This window comes from Eretmochelys imbricata, chromosome 7, assembly GCF_965152235.1.
Source record: "Eretmochelys imbricata isolate rEreImb1 chromosome 7, rEreImb1.hap1, whole genome shotgun sequence".
Taxonomy (NCBI): Eukaryota; Metazoa; Chordata; order Testudines; family Cheloniidae; genus Eretmochelys; species Eretmochelys imbricata.
The window spans coordinates 92,679,094-92,698,897 of NC_135578.1; the positions used below are offsets into that span (position 1 = coordinate 92,679,094).

The 19,804-nt window shown below is 42.5% G+C and overlaps 1 protein-coding gene across 3 annotated transcripts in view; it reads left to right on the forward strand.

The window, feature by feature from the left end:
* Nucleotides 1-19,804, forward strand: part of TNKS2 (tankyrase 2) — a 68,820-nt gene that overhangs the window by 21,914 nt on the left and 27,102 nt on the right. For all 3 annotated transcript variants that reach the window (XM_077822499.1, XM_077822497.1, XM_077822498.1), the window contains exons 8-16: nt 2,504-2,690; nt 3,459-3,580; nt 7,794-7,885; nt 7,971-8,049; nt 12,586-12,757; nt 13,412-13,491; nt 13,989-14,134; nt 16,295-16,460; nt 16,831-17,050. In XM_077822499.1, coding sequence (XP_077678625.1) covers nt 2,504-2,690; nt 3,459-3,580; nt 7,794-7,885; nt 7,971-8,049; nt 12,586-12,757; nt 13,412-13,491; nt 13,989-14,134; nt 16,295-16,460; nt 16,831-17,050 — 1,264 coding nt within the window. The remainder of the gene's footprint in view (nt 1-2,503; nt 2,691-3,458; nt 3,581-7,793; nt 7,886-7,970; nt 8,050-12,585; nt 12,758-13,411; nt 13,492-13,988; nt 14,135-16,294; nt 16,461-16,830; nt 17,051-19,804) is intronic.

Genomic DNA, 19,804 nt, shown 5'->3' on the forward strand with positions numbered 1-19,804 from the left:
GTTTGCCACTAGTTTTCAAAGATAATGGCCAATGGCTCTGCAATCACAGCCGCCAGTTCCTTTAGCACTCTCGGATGCAACTCATCCGGCCCCATGGACTTGTGCACGTCCAGTTTTTCTAAATAGTCCCTAACCACCTCTTTCTCCACAGAGGGCTGGCCATCTATTCCCCATGTTGTGATGCCCAGCACAGCAGTCTGGGAGCTGACCTTGTTCGTGAAGACAGAGGCAAAAAAAGCATTGAGTACATTAGCTTTTTCCACATCCTCCGTCACTAGGTTGCCTCCCTCATTCATTAAGGGGCCCACACTTTCCTTGGCTTTCTTCTTGTTGCCAACATACCTGAAGAAACCCTTCTTGTTACTCTTAACATCTCTCGCTAGCTGCAGCTCCAGGTGCGATTTGGCCCTCCTAATTTCTTTCCTACATGCCCGAGCAATATTTTTATACTCTTCCCTGGTCATATGTCTAACCTTCCACTTCTTGTAAGCTTCTTTTTTATGCTTAAGATCTGCTAGGATTTCACCGTTAAGCCAAGCTGGTTGCCTGCCATACTTACTATTCTTTCGACACATCGGGATGTTCTGTCCCTGTAACCTCAACAGGGATTCCTTGAAATACAGCCAGCTCTCCTGGACTCCTTTCCCCTTCATGTTAGTCCCCCAGGGGATCCTACTTCCCTGAGGGAGTCGAAGTCTGCTTTCCTGAAGTCCAGGGTCCGTATCCTGCTGCTTACCTTTCTTCCCTGTGTCAGGATCCTGAACTCAACCAACTCATGGTCACTGCCTCCCAGATTCCCATCCACTTTTGCTTCCCCTACTAATTCTTCCCGGTTTGTGAGCAGCGGGTCAAGAAAAGTTCCCCCCCTAGTTGGCTCCTCTAGCACTTGCACCAGGAAATTGTCCCCTACGCTTTCCAAAAACTTCCTGGATTGTCTATGCAAAGCATAGCTATGCTTTAGCAAAGCTTTTGACACGGTCTCCCACAGTATCCTTGTCAGCAAGTTAAGGAAGTATGGGCTAGATGAATGCACTATAAGATGGGTAGAAAGTTGGCTAGATTGTCGGGCTCAACGGGTAGTGATCAATGGCTCCATGTCTAGTTGGCAGCCGGTGTCAAGTGGAGTGCCCCAAGGGTCGGTCCTGGGGCCGGTTTTGTTCAATATCTTCATAAATGATCTGGAGGATGGTGTGGATTGCACTCTTAGCAAATTTGCGGATGATACTAAACTGGGAGGAGCGGTAGATACGCTGGAGGGCAGGGATAGGATACAGAGGGACCTAGACAAATTGGAGGATTGGGCCAAAAGAAATCTGATGAGGTTCAATAAGGATAAGTGCAGGGTCCTGCACTTAGGGCGGAAGAACCCAATGCACATCTACAGACTAGGGACCAAATGGCTAGGCAGCAGTTCTGCGGAAAAGGACCTAGGGGTGACAGTGGACGAGAAGCTGGATATGAGTCAGCAGTGTGCCCTTGTTGCCAAGAAGGCCAATGGCATTTTGGGATGTATAAGTAGGGGCATAGCGAGCAGATCGAGGGACGTGATCGTCCCCCTCTATTCGACATTGGTGAGGCCTCATCTGGAGTACCTTGTCCAGTTTTGGGCCCCACACTACAAGAAGGATGTGGAGAAATTGGAGAGAGTCCAGCGAAGGGCAACAAGAATGATTAGGGGTCTGGAACACATGAGTTATGAGGAGAGGCTGAGGGAACTGGGATTGTTTAGTCTGCAGAAGAGAAGAATGAGGGGGGATTTGATAGCTGCTTTCAACTACCTGAGAGGCAGTTCCAGAGAGGATGGTTCTAGACTATTCTCAGTGGTGGAAGAGGACAGGACAAGGAGTAATGGTCTCAAGTTGCAGTGGGGGAGATTTAGGTTGGATATTAGGAAAAACTTTTTCACTAGGAGGGTGGTGAAACACTGGAATGCGTTGCCTAGGGAGGTGGTGGAATCTCCTTCCTTAGAAGTTTTTAAGGTCAGGCTTGACAAAGCCCTGGCTGAGATGATTTAATTGGGTATGGGTCCTGCTTTTGAGCAGGGGGTTGGACTAGATGACCTCCTGAGGTCCCTTCCAACCCTGATATTCTATGATTCTATGACCTAGCGCTGTCTGCACTGGGATTTAGGTCATCCTAACTGCGCCACTCAGGTTTGGATTTTTCACACCCCTGAGTGATGTCATTATGCTGACCTAATTTTCTAGTATAGACTAGGCCTTTAGTTTCTTTGTACCTCACTTCCCCATCTATAAAATGGGGATATTAATAGTGCCCTACGTCACAGGTGTATTGTAAGGATAAATTCATTAAATATTATGAGGCACTCTGATAGTATGGTAATGGGGACTGTAAAAGGACTTACAATAGATATTTCTGAAAAAAATATCTTGGAAACTGTGTGCATGTATATAGTTATATATTTATCTTGCTGTTTGCTTTGTGGCAATTAATAATTGCAATTTTTCTTTAATAGTCTCCTTTGTTTTTGTAACTTTCCCAGCATGGAGCATGTGTGAATGCTATGGATCTGTGGCAGTTCACTCCTCTGCATGAAGCAGCTTCTAAGAACAGGGTGGAAGTGTGTTCTCTCTTGTTAAGTTATGGTGCTGATCCAACACTGTTGAACTGTCACAATAAAAGCACCATTGATTTAGCCCCAACACCTCAATTAAAAGAACGATTGGCATGTGAGTATAAAGTGAATGTGAAAATGAATAGGATAGATGGCATTTCATAGCTCATCTACAATTGATTAGTTGTTTTTCTTTGTAATAAGTGCCTTAAGTTTCATAAACAGTATCACACTGATATTAAGTTGGGAAGAAAGTGTTTACATTTTGAAAACAATTGTGTAATGCCTGCCTGAAGATTGTATTATCCTAAAACATGAAATAGTCTCAAATATATACAACTAACGGGCCCTTTTGAACCTAGGTTTAAAAACTGATTTTAGTTACTATTCAACAGTCTTGTGGCTGTAATGGCTTGTGTAGATTTTTCTTTCCTAGAATCCTGTTTTCTTCCTGCTGCTTCCCCACGTCTCCCTATGATCTTTCAAAAAACGTATTCCCAGCAATATCATTTTTCTCTTCAGCAAAGGTCATTTGAACAAAAAAATCCACCAGCATAATTACTTAGAACTATGAATACATTTGTTTTGAAGATGAAATGCTATCACTTTCTCTCAACTTCTGAATTGGAGAATTGGGACATGAGTTCTGTCTGGCATAGCTAAGGAATTCTCATGCTCAGCCTGTGCATGGACAAAGTAGCAATTTTCTGGAGTATATAGAGTGCTGGGCTACATCATATAATGAACCTGTGTACAGTAAATTACTAGAAATGGCTTTCTAAGGTCTCTACCATGCACTGAGAGCAGGATTTCCCCTACTAGAAGCGAATAATCCCTTTAATACTTTCCAGACCAGATTAAGAATATAATCTTTCTTTTCTAGATGAATTCAAAGGTCACTCCTTGCTACAGGCGGCACGAGAATCAGATGTAGCTCGCATCAAAAAATATCTTTCTTTGGAAACAGTGAATTTCAAGCATCCTCAAACTCATGAAACAGCATTGGTAATATTTCAGATATATTAGTGATTTAAGATGTGGTGGCTAAACTAAATATGTTGGGCAATGCTTTAAAACACACAAATTCCAGTTTCTGAGAACCTGACATTGTAAAGACTGGCAAGTCAACTGTAGTGTATAATAAGTTAAGATAACACATCTAGAGTATCCTTTGTAATTTAAACTTTTCACATTCCTGTCAAGTCTTGCAGGATAATTCGCTGCTACTATATCAGTGAAAGGTTGTAACCAATTTGTCTATTTTCTCTAGGTCATCTATACCACTGTCATCTGTCTCAATCCACTGAATACTTAAGTTTCTAAGTTTTCTTCTACATATATTAGCTTGCATTTTTTTCAGGTTGAACCACACTTACTGTATGCTCCTATTTCTAATCTCTTCAAATGGCTTTTGTAGTTCTATCCTTGTATGTGTTCGTTTCACTTTTCAGTGTAATTTCATATGAATGTTTCATCGGTGAGTTGAAAGAATAAAGATAAGCTAAGTCTAATGCCAACTGGTGCAGCACTGCAGTAGGCAGCTTTCTCTCTGCCTGTATTCCTGACACAGCCATTTATCCTAATTTTGTTTTGCTTAGAATCCAACCAGTTTTCAATCCATATGAAAAGTGTTTGGCACCTTCATCTAGTAATTTTAGTAATTGTTAAAATCAGATTTGTGTGGCTTGATCATTACAAACTCATGCTTGATTCCCACTCTCTTGCTCTTGATTACTTTATTCTGATAGTTATTATATGTTGAGGGAGACAGAGAGGAAATGGCAAACAAAGTAAAAGGAAAGGGAGATGAGGAAAGAGAACAGAAAATGGTATTGTGTAATATCCTTTATATGGCCCATGGTACAAAATTCACGGCCATGAAAAATGTGTCATGGATCATGAAATCTGGTCTTTTGTGTGCTTTTACCCTATATTATACAGATTTCACAGGGGAGGCTAACGTTTCTCAAAGGGGTCCTGACCTAAAAAGGGGTTGCACGGCGGGGTGAGTCACAAGGTTATTTTAGGGGGGGTCTTGGTATTGCCACCCTTACTTCTGCGCTGCCTTTAGAGCTTGGTGGCTGTTGGCCAGGCACCCAGCACTGAAGGCAGCAGCCCACCAGCAGCAGCGCAGAAGTAAGGGTGGCAATACCATACGATGCCAGCCTTACTTCTGCACTGTTGCCTTCAGAGGTGGGCGGCCGGAGAGTGTAGCTGCTGACTGAGGGCCTCGCTCTGCAGGCAGCAGCACAGAAGTAAGGGTGGCAATACGGTACCATGCCATCCTTGCTTCTGCACTGCTGCTGGCAGTGGCTCTGCTTTCAGAGCTGGGCTCCTGCAGCGCCACTGCCAGCAGAAGTAAGGGTAGCAGTAACGCAAACCTCGTACGATAACCTTGTGACCCCCCCACCTCCTTTTTGGGTCAGGACACTTACAATTACGACATTTTGAAATTTCAGATATAAATATCTGAAATCAAGAAATTGACAATTTTTTAAATCCTATGACCTTGAAATTTAGTAGGGTCCTAGGTATGACCTAGTTACAGTTCCTGAAAAGAGTTGTTTCCAGAAATACTGGATTACATGGTCCAGATTCAACTAATGTAATTCCCTTGCCCTTTTTCTTGTACCAGGGATGAATTTAGTCTAGTGAATCTATGCAAATATTAAGAGCCTGAAACTAGATTTCCTAATATAGTTATATAAATAATAATTAAATACATTTTGTTGCTAGCTATTTGAGTAATTTTATAAGTTCAACCTTCAAACCTAAATCTCACTATACTGATTCTCAAATCAAAGAAATAAAATGGGTAAAATCCTGGCTCCATTGAAGTCAATGGTAAAACTCTCATTGATTTCACTGAGGCCAGGATTTCATCCAATATGTACAAATTATTGATCCATCTTTGTAATTAACATAGATTTCAAGATTCTCAAAGTCCTAGGTCAGGGGTCTCAAACATGTGACCCACTAAGCTCCCCACGCCCCCCCTCCCACGTGCACTTCTGCGTACCCCGTGGCACCGCGAACCCCGCACCGTTCCCTGAAGCAGCCGGAACTATGCCCCTGTGGCTCTGGGATGGGGCAGGGGGCTCAGTGTATTACTCTCGCTTCCAGGCAAAAACGCCCCCCCCCCCCAGCAGCTCCCATTGGCCGGGAACAGGGAACCGCAGCCAGTGGGAGCTTCAGGGGAGGTACCTGGAGGAGCAGCAAGAGCAGCACACAGAGCTGTGTGCCGCAGCGCAGGCCCTTCCCCCGGCGGGATGTGGTTCCGGCTGCTTCCTGGACTGGAGCAGAGCCCCGGTGCGCACGGGAGCTGCTCTAGATAAGTGGCGTGGGGCCGGAGCCCGCACCCCTCCTGCACCCCACACCCCAACTCCCTGCCCTGAGCCTCCTGCCGCACCCCGCACTCCTGCAGCGCCCTGCACCCCTAACCCCTCCTGCACCTCACATCCCAACTCCCTGCCCTGAGCCCCCACCACACCCTGCACCCCTCCTGCTCCCTCTGGGAACAGGGAGGGGGGCGGGGTTGGGGTGGAGACTTCGGGGAAGGGGTTGGAATGGGGGCAGGGAAGAGGTGGGGCAGGGCCTCATGGAAGGGGTGGAGTGGGGGTGGAGCTGGGGGCAGCAAGGGTGGGGTGTCAATGATGTGGCCCTTGGGCCAATGCATTAGTACTCATGTGGTCATTTGAGTTTGAGACCCCTGTCCTAGGCACTGTTATACCAAACTTTGTCCACCTCAATTAAGTGGGCTATACTGAGAATCTTCTCCCATACACTAATATTAGAGTTTTTAGTTGGTTTTTCTTTGGCTTGGTATCAGTCTTGGTATTCTTTTTATAGGTTATCAATCAGACATACAAACATAACTCTTTGATAGTTATAGACCACACACATCTCAACTCCGGGTTGGTAGTTATAATTTTCTATTCTGGAACTGTTAAGATGGAGACAGACCAGCTTGTGGTTAATTGTTGGGGTGTAGGAGTACAGGTGATCTAAAGGTAAGGTGGGAAGTCCAGAAATTTTTGTTCTGTTCCCTCTGGTCCAGATGCCCATGTGACATTAAGCAAGTCACTTAATCACTCTCTGCCTGTTTCCTCATCTGTAAAATGGAGATATTTGCTTTACTATAAAAATTGAGACTAAGGCCCAGATATTTAGACATTGCTGCGCTCAGCGTTGCAGCACCTAAGTCTCCTGTTCAAAAGGGATTTAGTCACTTAGGAGCCAAAAACTCTTTGGCCATCAATGGGATTTTGGCTCCTAAATCTCTTTTGAACATGAGACTTAGGCTCATAGATCTATTAGGTGTTGCAACTCTGAGCACAGCAGCACCTGAATACCTTTAAAAATGGGCCTAAATTCCTTGTTTTAAAGCACTTTGAATCAGTTTCATCTAAGTGCTCATATACCTTTCATGTATTTATGTGCCATTTCTAGAACCTATGCCTCTAATTATTAATTACTAAATCCCTCAGGAGTAAGATACTATGTAAGCTTAAAAGTACTGAAGGCTGCTCTTTGATTGAAGTAATCAGTAGGACTGTTCTCCAAGCTAATCTAAGCATAGAAGGACAATCATATAATACTAATTGTTCTATTATTGCAGTAACATCCCTGAGGTACAGTGACAGTCTTCATCAGCTGTTTAGTTGGACAGAAATCATGGCATTGTAATAGGACATTGTTACAGGATAATGTCTCCCACTTTAAAAGTGTTGCTCCCAAACTCATGTATCAACAGTAGATCTGCAGTATCACGTTTTCCACTGGTGAGAGAGGACTCTATCCTTAAGATATTTTCTCTTCTCAAATGTAACTTCTTGTTACCCAGTTTGTCTAATTGCAGTTATATTAAGCTAATAAAGGAAATATAGAACATGTCATCTACCTGTTTTTCAATTTACTGGTTCTGTGTTCATTAATTTCCCCAACATTATTATATTATACCAAGGTGAGAGTAGATAGACCTTCTAGCCTTAGAATCTCTGACTTAGTGTTAGAAATTTAGTTAAATGTTGTGTTGGAAAGCTATGGTGCAAATCCCTGAACCCATATGTAGTTCCCATTGAAATTAATAATACTCTGCATGGGTCTGTTCTAGCAATTCCTGATACAGGATCTTGCTTTAGTTTGCCAGTCATTAGCAACTAATAAAATGCTTTATATAACGAGATCATTATTAATGCTGCAGTTTTGAAATATTTAGCACTGTGCTGCTGCATCTCTGTATCCCAAGAGAAAGCAAGTCTGTGAATTACTTCTGAGAAAAGGAGCCAACATCAATGAAAAGACAAAAGAGTGAGTGCTACTGATGGATGCTATTAATTGTTCAGGATAATTTTATAGCATACAACTTAATTGTAATTTTTATTTTTTAATAAAGCTTCTTGACACCTCTCCATGTGGCATCAGAAAAAGCTCATAATGATGTTGTTGAAGTTGTTGTGAAGCATGAAGCTAAGGTACGAATTACTTCCTGTATTTCTTTGGCTAGAATTATCTATAAGATGTAAAATTGTAGCACAAAGTTGACAGACTGCAGTTGTAAATTCAGCATTGTGCATAGAATTAGTTTTGTAAGTATACATGTTTACATATGCAAGACAGAGGGATGATATACACACTCGTATAGAACTATGTATATCGACTTCATACATTTTGTCAAGTTTTAAAAGAGAAAACAGTGTAGTTTTACTAATTTCTACTACTTTCACTAAGTACAGAAAAAAGATGTATTTGGTGCTTAATTACAAGCAGTAGAATTGTGAACGTGTTTTACAAAAACACAACAAGAGAGGAGGTAGCAGATAAACTAGTTAGAAAAATAATATGTAAGAGATCTGGGGCTTAAATTTGAAAAGATAAAATGGAGAAAAATTTAAATGATGTCACTGGCAATAATTAAGATCAAGTCATAATGTTGCACAGCTGCTATAATGCACCGCATTTTGGTCAAGTTTTCACATAGAGGAAGTATGGAAATAGGGCGTGCCACTTAATGTAATCACATTGAACAAGACTGCTAAAATAAAGACTCAGGATTCTGATTTTTGGAACTTGATTACAGGCTGACTGCTATATGGCTTCTGACATGGCTATTGAGAGAAACAGAGAAGTCTAGAGAATAGAAAGCTACTTGTTGTTACTGAATGACTTAGTTATTAGAGGTTTCAGAGTAGCAGCCATGTTAGTTTGTATTCGCAAAAAGAAAAGGAGTACTTGTGGCACCTTAGAGACTAACAAATTTATTTGAGCATAAGCTTTCCTGAGCTACAGCTCACTTCATCCAATGCCGATGAAGTGAGCTGTAGCTCACGAAAGCTTATGCTCAAATGAATTTGTTAGTCTCTAAGGTGCCACAAGTACTCCTTTTCTTTTTAGTTATCAGAAAAATCCAGAGGTTCTCAAGTCAGAATGGCCAATATTAGCTGATATAGACAAAGCTGTTCTGTACATTTTGTTTAGTAGTTAAACAGTGACATGAGGAGGGTGGGGATAATGTATAAGATCATAAATGAGACCCAGGCTCCTCCCCCCTCAAGCTCTGACTGTAACTCTCACAAGCAGTAGGTTTAACTGTCATAGTTAATTATTTGTCACAAATGTCTTTTGAAATTGGCTTTTGGTTCCTCAGTAAAAGTAGTTTAAAAGTGTAACAAACTTTCAAAATTCATAGAATCATAGAAGATTAGTGTTGGAAGAAACTTCAGGAGGTCATCCAGTCCAAATCCCTGCTCAAAGCAGGACCAACCCCAACTAAATCATCCCAGCCAGGGCTTTAAGCTAGGCCTTGAAAACCTCTTAAGGATGGAGATTCCACCGCCTCCCTAGGTAACCCATTTCAGTGTTTCACCACCCCCTTAGTGAAATAGTTTTTCCTAACATCCAACCTAGACCTCCCCCCACTGCAACTTGAGACCACTGCTCCTTGTTCTGTCACCTGCCACCACTGAGAACAACCTAGCTCCATCCTCTTTTGGAACTCCCCTTCAGGTAGTTGAAGGCTGCTATCAAATCTCCCCTCACTCTTCTCTTCTGCAGACTAAATAAGCCCTCTTCATAAGTCTTGTGCCCCAGTCCGCTACTCATTTTCGTTGCCTGCTGCTGGACTCTCTCCAGTTTGTCCACATCCTTTCTGTAGTGGGGCGCCCAAAACTGGATAGAGGGGAATAATCACTTCTTTCAGTCTGCTGGCAATGCTCCTACTAATGCAGCGTAATATGCTGTTAAATTCCTTAAACTTCAGTAACATACTGAATATGTCCCTATATGCAGAGTAATAGGAATGAACGTTTGTCTCACGCAGTATTACTGCAGTTGAGAATTTTCACAGTTCCCTTTTCTAATGCATTCTAGGCCATGTTTTAGTGGTCTAACGTACCTTCAGTCTCACTGGATTTGTATTAATAAAGCAGTAAGATTTTTCCTTTTGAACCTGTGGTATTTGCCAAGACCTGTTGTTAAATGCTGAACTTCAAAGAAAAATGCATCCTCTTCCAGCCTAGATGCTGTGTTCAGGAGCAGACTAGATATTTTGTGTTCCTTTTTTAACTCTTAGTTCATTTAACTGAGAATGGTAATGCTATTTGCCATGTGGAGTGGGAATTGCTACTCTAAGCCATTTTCACTAATAACTCTCAACCCACCGTGTTTATTCCTCCCTAGCATGTCACAGAGCACTCTCTAGGTGGCTCCCCTACCTAGAAGCAGTGTGTCATATTGAGGCTTCTAGCTATGGGGCAAACAGGTGAAGAGTGGGTCCCCCTTTGTGGTGGGCAGGGTAGTCATTCAGGGAGTGTGTGTCTTGTGTATCTTTAGGATGTCTAGTCTACTTTGGCTGATATGGAAGGGAAGGAAAACAGGCTTCCCTTGCATGATGTTGGTTGAAGCAGAACTCCTGCTACTGGCTCTTTAAACTCCATGTTGAAGCTAAGGGTATGTCTACATAGCAATGTAATCCTATGGTTAGTGGGACTAGAGTCAGCTGACCCATGTCAGAGAACCCTGACTTGAGTGTTAATACTGTATTTCAACCCTAGGCTTAGAATTTTGTGACCTGTGCTCAAACCTAGGGCTCTGGCATCCACACTGCAGTGCACAGATCTGAGTCAAAGTAATCCTATTCCAGAGTGCCTAGCGCCCCACTCCCTAGTGTTGACACTAGCCCCACGAATGTGTTGCACTGTGGGAAACACTCTTGCCCACCCTGTTTCCTAACTGTAGTGGTGCCGTTGATGGAACTCAGGTGCCCATAAGGAGCACATGAGTACATACACTTCATAACTAGCTCCTTTGGTGGCTGTCTCAGGAGAATGACTCTAGTTTGAGAAGGCTTTATACTGAACTATCATCTAATCTGAGAATTGGGCTTTCTACCTCTAGGCTGAGTCACATTGGCAGGAAAATGCCCATTTGCACCTGTTCTCAGGATCATTAGGACATCACTGCCCAGGTCTTTCAAAATGAAACTTTGAAATTCTTAATTTTTAAAATTGGATGTTCAACAAAGGTGTTTTTGTTTGGTTGGTTTTCTGTTTGTTTTTGTCTGTTTTGATATTTGACCTAAGAAGGTTTCAGAGGAAAAATGCGCACACATCAGAGCCTGGCTGCTGCCAACTGCAAAGCGGTGAAGTGCATCGCCAGGGCTAGTGTGCAGTGTGCTCCAGCACTCCCCTGAGATCCCTTATCCCTGCCCCGCCACACTCTGGGAGGCAGGAAAAAAGGATCCCTGGGTGGGTGTGGGGGAGTTTTGAGGCTGGCTTCCACTCACTCCCCTCACAGCGCACACTTCTCGGGCACCCTTGCCAGAGAGTGGAGCTGGACTGCCCTACAGGGAGGCAGAGCAGCAGATCTGGTTAAACATGGCCACAGGCCAGGGGAGGGATGACCCCCAACAGCCAGGAGCCTCCTCCCGCCTGTCAGCTTTGCTTTCTGCTCCAAGGCTCTTCCACGCAACAGCAAGGAGGAGTTGGAGCAGGAAGTGGGAATGCAGTTGGCCAGGTAGTAATAGCTCTTCTGCCACCAGGAACTCTGGGATACATCTGGAGGACTTACAGGGCCCAAGTTAAGCCAGGGTCACATGCACGCAGGAAAGCAATAGGGCTTGGACCCTCCAGCCCTGCAGGGTCCTGGGACCCTAGATCCGAATCCTAGTTTAGCACAATTGGTGTGTGGACACAAGGGTAGTCAGGCTTGAGCTCAGGCCTGGGCTTACATTGCTGTGTAGACATACCCTGAGAGGACTGGCAGGTTGCAGTAGCTGTGCAGTGGCAGCTTGATCAATCATCCTTTTGTGCTACTGGAGTGGTTGGTGGGGAGAAACATATGGAGACTGAGTAGTTTGTTCTCCACATGCCTCTGGCAGTACTGGTGTAAGATGAAGGAGGAGAGTTCCTCTTACAGCAGCTGCTGTGGCAATGGGAGCCACACCCTTAGCAGAGCAGCTGCCTGGGTTAGCGGCAGTACCAACTTAAGTGAGAGCTAAAATTGTTAAGCAAAGCTGCCCTTAAGATTTGGTAAATGGTCAGCAATATAACTTGTGCCAACACCTCTAGCTACCAATTATTCGTGTCCATCTTTATCTGACTGCTTTGCACAGGCACTGCCTAAGGATTTTGGAGAGGGTTAGTGAAATAATTTTCTGGGTAAAACCCCAACTTTACTGATTCATTTTAAATAAATGTACTGGAAGTTAAGGGCTGCAGGATCCTTAGGTCCCTGCTACCCTTTTGCTGTAAAATAAAAGCCCAGCTGCTTGTTGTATTCATCATTAGTGACGGGCTTACATTTTTCATATTTTCTAGGTTACCTTTGCATGGAAATGAGTTACAAACTTTTTTTTAAAGTGAAAATCAAGGTTCTCCTTCACGGTTCCAGGGGTCAGATCTGTTGACATAAGTGCTCATTGTGAACTTCTGCCTGGTCATTTGTGAAAATAAGGTCCCTGATGTTCTTAAATCCTGTAAAACTACATTCTTAAGATTCTATGTTCTCTTTAGGTTAATGCATTGGACAATCTTGGTCAGACTTCTCTGCATAGAGCTGCACATTGTGGCCATCTGCAGACATGCAGATTGTTGTTGAGCTCTGGATGTGATCCCTCAATTGTGTCACTGCAGGGTTTCACAGCTTTACAGATGGGGAATGAAAATGTACAACAATTACTACAAGGTACTATGTTTGTTTGTTTTAGGATATAAGTCCATTTAAAAAATGGTGTCATATTTTGTTTCATTTGCTGCATCGTCAGCCATTAAGGAATAGCACTGAGCTCAAGCAAAAAAATATTTTATATGCTTGTCATCTGCTAACTGCTCCTGCATATTTAGTAGACCTGCCACTTCCAGTCAGTTTCGAGAGTCACTGAAAAGAAATCTCTTAGGCTAAAAGTGAGGATCAATAGTAGCTATTTTTGTTTTGCCTTTGTGGCCAGATGTAAGAGAGTATATACATAGCTTGAAGATTTTTTTCAGTGAAAAAAACCATGAATAATAAATTTATAAGCTTAAATATATAAGCGTTTTAGAATAATTGAAATTCAGAGACTGAATAGGGAAGTTTGACTGGTTCTGCAATTTTCCAAAGTTGAGGACAATGCAAGGGGCAAATTAACACAATTTTGGAAACCTGTGAATTCAAGGGTATAACCACAAGTTAAATTTTGGGGATTATATGAAAAGACATACATTGACTAGAATTTCCTGATTTATTTAAGAGTAGCCCTTGAAGTACTATATAGTAGTCTGATCTTAAATGTTTCTCTAGTTACGTAAACTCTAAAAATACAAACAATTACTTTCTTTATAGCCCTATTTTCTTTTGTAGAAGGCATCCCATTAAGTAATTCAGATGCAGATCGACAGTTGCTGGAAGCTGCAAAGGCTGGAGATGTGGATACCGTAAAAGTAAGAACACGTAGTTTTAATATTTACTTGGGTGCATATTTTGTCAAACTATATTTATGTTGCTTAAAAAGAGGGAGAGCCTTTCTCAGTCTGAGTGCTGTAGATTCATGATCCTGGTCCTGATTCCCCCGTACTGTGCAAAAATCCCCTGGTCAGATTTAAAGAGTAATATTGGCCCATTTCTGAAGAGTCCTATTCAGTTCTTCATTGAAAAGAAATAGTTCTGACAATAGTTACAAGTTTAAAGAGAGGGAAACAGGTGATTCTCTTTGCGCTGTCAGGGATACAGGATCCCTGAAAAGTAAAGCCTTTATGTAAAAACTCATTGGCAAAATAAATGTCATGTACAGATTATAATGAGTATTATTAAATCTTCTGGTTATGGTAAATAGAAGTAATTTTTCAAATCATATATGCAGAACAGTATTTTATGACCAGTGTCTACATGCTTGTGTTTTGTTACATGTATAGTAATGTATGTTTTGTCTGTTTCACAGAAGTTATGTACTATTCAGAGTGTGAACTGCAGAGATATTGAAGGGCGTCAGTCCACACCACTTCACTTTGCAGCAGGATATAACAGAGTGTCTGTGGTTGAGTATCTTCTTCAGCATGGAGCTGATGTTCATGCAAAAGATAAAGGGTAAGTACTCAAAAGATGTTGTCTGTGTTTTGTGATAGTTCTGAGCCCTTGAATTTTGCTGACTGGTTCGTGTTCTGTCTTATTTGAGATACTTTATATTTCTTTGGAAAATCCTTCCTATATAATGCTATAAGAAATTCTCACTCTCTCTCTAGTGCTATAGGACTTTAAAATATACCCACTGTATAGTCTACAAGACCTGAATCATGTAATTTAGGCCAGTCAAAACACACAAGTGAGAAATAGTGATGTGTGTATATATAGTACAGAATTTGCATTTTAAACATCAGCAGAAGTATCACACTATAGCAAAGCTATAGTAAAGAACAAAAATATCAGACACTTAGATGAACACAATTTGTTGGTGAAGAATCAACATGGTTTTTGTAAAGGGAAATCATGCCTCACCAATCTACTAGAATTCTTTGAGGGGAATCAACAAGCACGCGGGCAAGGGTGAGCCAGTGTACCTAGATTTTCAGAAAGCCTTTGACAAGGCCCTCACCTAAGGATCTTAAGCAAAGTAAGCTGTTATGGGGAAAAAGAGAAAGTCCTCCCCTGGTCAGTAACTGGTTAAAAGAGAGGAAACAAGGGGTAGGAATAAATGGTCAGTTTTCAGAATAGAAAGAGGTAAATAGTGGTGTCCCCCAGGGATCAGTACTGGGACCAGTACTGTTCAACTTATACATAAATTATCTGGAAAAAGGTGTAAACAGTGAGGTGACAAAATTTGCAGATGATACGAAACTACTCAAGATAGTTAAGTCCCAGGCAGACTGCAAAGAGTTACAAAGGGATCTCACAATACTGGGTGACTGGGCAAGATCAGTGTTGATGCAAAGTAATGCACATTGGAAAACATAATCCCAACTATACATATAAAATGATGGGGTCTAAATTAGCTGTTACCACTCAAAAAAGAGATCTTGGAGTCATTGTGGATAGTTGTCTGAAAACATCCACTCAATGTGCAATGGCAGTCAAAAAAGCTATCCCTTTCCTAATGATTCCCAACATTGTTAGATAATAAGACAGAAAATATCATATTTCCTCTATATAAATCCATGGTACGCCCACATCTTGAATACTGCATGCTGATCTGGTCGTCCCATCCAAAAAAAATACACTGGAATCGGAAAAGGTGCAGAAAAGGGAAACGAAAATTATTAGGGCTATGGAACAGCTTCCATATGAGACAGATAATAAGATGGGTTTCAGAGTAGCAGCCGTGTTGGTCTGTATTCGCAAAAAGAAAAGGAGTACTTGTGGCACCTTAGAGACTAACAAATTTATTTGAGCATAAGCTTTCGTGAGCTACAGCTCACTTCATCGGACTCTTCAGCTTGGAAAAGAGATGACGGGGGGTGGGGGGGAGGATATGATAGAGATCTATAAAATCATGATGGGTGTGAAGAAAGTAAATAAGGAAGTGTTATTTATTCTTGTAACACACGAACTAGGGGTCAGCAAATGAAATTAATAGGCAGTAGGTTTAAAACAAACAAAAGGAAGTGTTTCTTTACACAAAGCACAAATCAACCTGTGGAACTCTTTGCCAGAGGATGTTGTGAAGGCCAAGACTATAACAAGGTTAAAAAAAGAACTAGATAAGTTCATGGAGGATAGATCCATCAATAGCTGTTAGCCAGGATGGGCAGGGATGCAAAACCATGCTCTGAAGTGTCCCTAGCCTCTGTTTGCCAGAAGCTGGGAATGGGCAACAGGGCATGGATCACTTGATGATTACCTGTTCTGTTCATTCCCTCTGAAGTACCTGGCATTGGCCACTGTCAGAAGACAGGATACTGAGCTACATGGACCATTGGTCTGATCTAGTATGGCCTTTCTTATGTTCATATGTTCACAGTTATCTTCACTGATAAAATTAAGGCCACTTTAGTTGACAAAAGAAGTAATGAGCATTTTTTAGCATTGGATTGTTAAAGATTTAAAGCCATTGGAAGACAAATATGCGTTCACAAGGGAAACCAGTACACAATGGCGAAAATAAATATTAGTCAGAAATTCAGAACATCTGATTGTTTTCAGAAAAGTTGTAGAATATTCATGGTGTAATAAAGTTAGAGCTGTTTTTGACAGAATGATGTAAACCTAAAATGTAGCATGTATTAAGAGAAGTTTGCTTAATCTTGTTTTCAGAGGTCTTGTCCCTTTGCACAATGCTTGTTCCTATGGTCACTATGAAGTAGCAGAACTGCTTGTTAAACACGGTGCGGTTGTAAATGTAGCTGATTTGTGGAAATTCACTCCCTTACATGAAGCTGCAGCAAAAGGAAAATACGAGATCTGCAAACTTCTATTGCAGGTACTCTACAGGTTGATAAAGAGGAGGTTAATTGATTTAAATAAGTGTGTTGTGTTTAATCCGAAGTGTTGGGTAGGGCTCTATAAGAAATTGGATTTTATTCGGGTCGGGTTTCCAGTCAATGGTTATTAAATTAAGAAATACGCTTTAAGGGTACACTGTCCTTCCTTTCACTATTGTGTGGGCTTTTATTCTTTGGAATACATGATAGCTTTTCTCTACACAAGTTGAATGTGAATGGAAATAAATTACCAATGGGGTATATAAGCTATCTAAGATCTACAAGTACTTATTCTGATTATTTCCATTTTTGACAATAGTTAAAGTGAGATGAGTACTTAATATCTTCCTGGCCTTTTATATGCTACAGCATGGTGCTGACTCCACAAAGAAGAACAGAGATGGAAATACTGCTTTGGATCTAGTTAAAGATGGTGATACTGATATTCAAGACCTACTTAGAGGAGATGCAGCTTTGCTAGATGCTGCCAAGAAGGGTTGTTTGGCCCGAGTAAAGAAGCTTTGTTCACCTGACAATGTAAATTGTCGTGACACACAAGGAAGACATTCAACGCCACTACATTTAGCAGGTTAGTGCTGTTAAATACTAAACAATTAGTACATACTTAGATCTTACCTAATTATGTCAATGTACACACTACAACCTTGCTGCCACCGATGTAAGTGCCCCACTACACCGACATAATAACTTCATCACTATAAGAGGTGTAGGGCTTATGTCTGTGTAGTTAGGGTGATGCAATGTCCATTAGACACTGGGTTATTTACATCGGCTGTTGGGAATTTCACGGCTCCATGCTGGAGCCATGAAATCAACAAGACAGCTTGGGCTGTCACCCTGGGGTGGGGCGGGGGGGCTCCAGCGAGAGCCCAGCTGACCTCAGGGTCCTGAGCTCTGGGTGCAGAGCTCCCCCACTGGGAGCCGGAGGTAACTGCCTTGCTCCCTGTGGGGAGTGGGGGCAGCCAGGCTCACAGCAGGGAGCTCAGAGCCTTGGGGAGCAGCTAAACCCCCAGCCCCCGACACTGCCCCTCTTCGGTCGGTGGAAGAGCTGCTGGTGAGGTGTAGTGTGGACATGAGCCACCATAATTAATGTGATGGCCGTAAATTGACCTAACACATAGCCTGACTTAAGTTTTTAATGTAGATGTGCCCTAAGTTGACTTGAAAAAAGAAAAGGAGTACTTGTGGCACCTTAAAGACTAACCAATTTATTTGAGCATAAGCTTTCATGAGCTACAGCTCACTTCATCGGATGCATACTGTGGAAAGTGTAGAAGATCTTTTTATATACACAAAGCATGAAAAAATACCTCCCCCCAGCCCACTCTCCTGCTGGTAATAGCTTATCTAAAGTGATCACAAGGTGGGCCATTTCCAGCACAAATCCAGGGTTTAACAAGAACGTGGAGGGGGGTAGGAAAAAACAAGGGGAAATAGGCTACCTTGCATAATGATTTAGCCACTCCCAGTCTCTATTCAAGCCTAAGTTAATTGTATCCAATTTGCAAATGAATTCCAATTCAGCAGTCTCTCGCTGGAGTCTGGATTTGAAGTTTTTTTGTTGTAATATCGCAACTTTCATGTCTGTAATCGCGTGACCAGAGAGATTGAAGTGTTCTCCGACTGGTTTATGAATGTTATAATTCTTGACATCTGATTTGTGTCCATTTATTCTTTTACGTAGAGACTGTCCAGTTTGACCAATGTACATGGCAGAGGGGCATTGCTGGCACATGATGGCATATATCACATTGGTAGATGTGCAGGTGAACGAGCCTCGGATAGTGTGGCTGATGTGATTAGGCCCTGTGGTGGTGTCCCCTGAATAGATATGTGGGCACAGTTGGCAACGGGCTTTGTTGCAAGGATAGCTTCCTGGGCTAGTGGTTCTGTTGTGTGGTATGTGGTTGCTGGTGAGTATTTGCTTCAGGTTGGGGGGCTGTCTGTAGGCAAGGACTGCCTTTCTCCCAAGATTTGTGAGAGTGTTGGGTTATCCTTCAGGATAGGTTGTAGCTCCTTAATAATGTGTTGGAGGGGTTTTAGTTGGGGGCTGAAGGTGACAGCTAGTGGCGTTCTGTTGTTTTCTTTGTTATGCCTGTCCTGTAGTAGGTGACTTCTGGGAACTCTTCTGGCTCTATCAATCTGTTTCTTCACTTCCGCAGGTGGGTATTGTAGTTGTAAGAATGCTTAATAGAGACCTTGTAGGTGTTTGTCTCTGTCTGAGGGGTTGGAGCAAATGCGGTTGTATCGCAGAGCTTGGCTGTAGACAATGGATCATGTGGTGTGGTCAGGGTGAAAGCTGGAGGCATGTAGGTAGGAATAGCGGTCAGTAGGTTTCCGGTATAGGGTGGTGTTTATGTGACCATCGTTTATTAGCACTGTAGTGTCCAGGAAGTGGATCTCTTGTGTGGACTGGACCAGGCTGAGGTTGATGGTGGGATGGAAATTGTTGAAATCATGGTGGAATTCCTCAAGGGCTTCTTTTCCATGGGTCCAGATGATGAAGATGTCATCAATATAGCGCAAGTAGAGTAGGGGCGTTAGGACACGAGAGCTGAGGAAGCGTTGTTCTAAGTCAGCCATAAAAATGTTGGCATACTGTGGGGCCATGCGGGTACCCATAGCAGTGCCGCTGATTTGAAGGTATACATTGTCCCCAAATGTAAAATAGTTATGGGTAAGGACAAAGTCACAAAGTTCAGCCACCAGGTTAGCCGTGACATTATCGGGGATAGTGTTCTTGACGGCTTGTAGTCCATCTTTGTGTGGAATGTTGGTGTAGAGGGCTTCTACATTCATAGTGGCCAGGATGGTGTTATCAGGAAGATCACCGATGGATTGTAGTTTCCTCAGGAAGTCAGTGGTGTCTCGAAGGTAGCTGGGAGTGCTGGTAGCGTAGGGCCTGAGGAGGGAGTCTACATAGCCAGACAATCCTGCTGTCAGGGTGCCAATGCCTGAGATGATGGGGCGCCCAGGATTTCCAGGTTTATGGATCTTGGGTAGTAGATAGAATATCCCAGGTCGGGGTTCCAGGGGTGTGTCTGTGCGGATTTGTTCTTGTGCTTTTTCAGGGAGTTTCTTGAGCAAATGCTGTAGTTTCTTTTGGTAAATCTCAGTGGAATCAGAGGGTAATGGCTTGTAGAAAGTGGTGTTGGAGAGCTGCCGAGCAGCCTCTTGTTCATATTCCAACCTATTCATGATGACAATAGCACCTCCTTTGTCAGCCTTTTTGATTATGATGTCAGTGTTCTTTCTGAGGCTGTGGATGGCATTGTGTTCCGCACGGCTGAGGTTATGGGGCAAGTGATGCTGCTTTTCCACA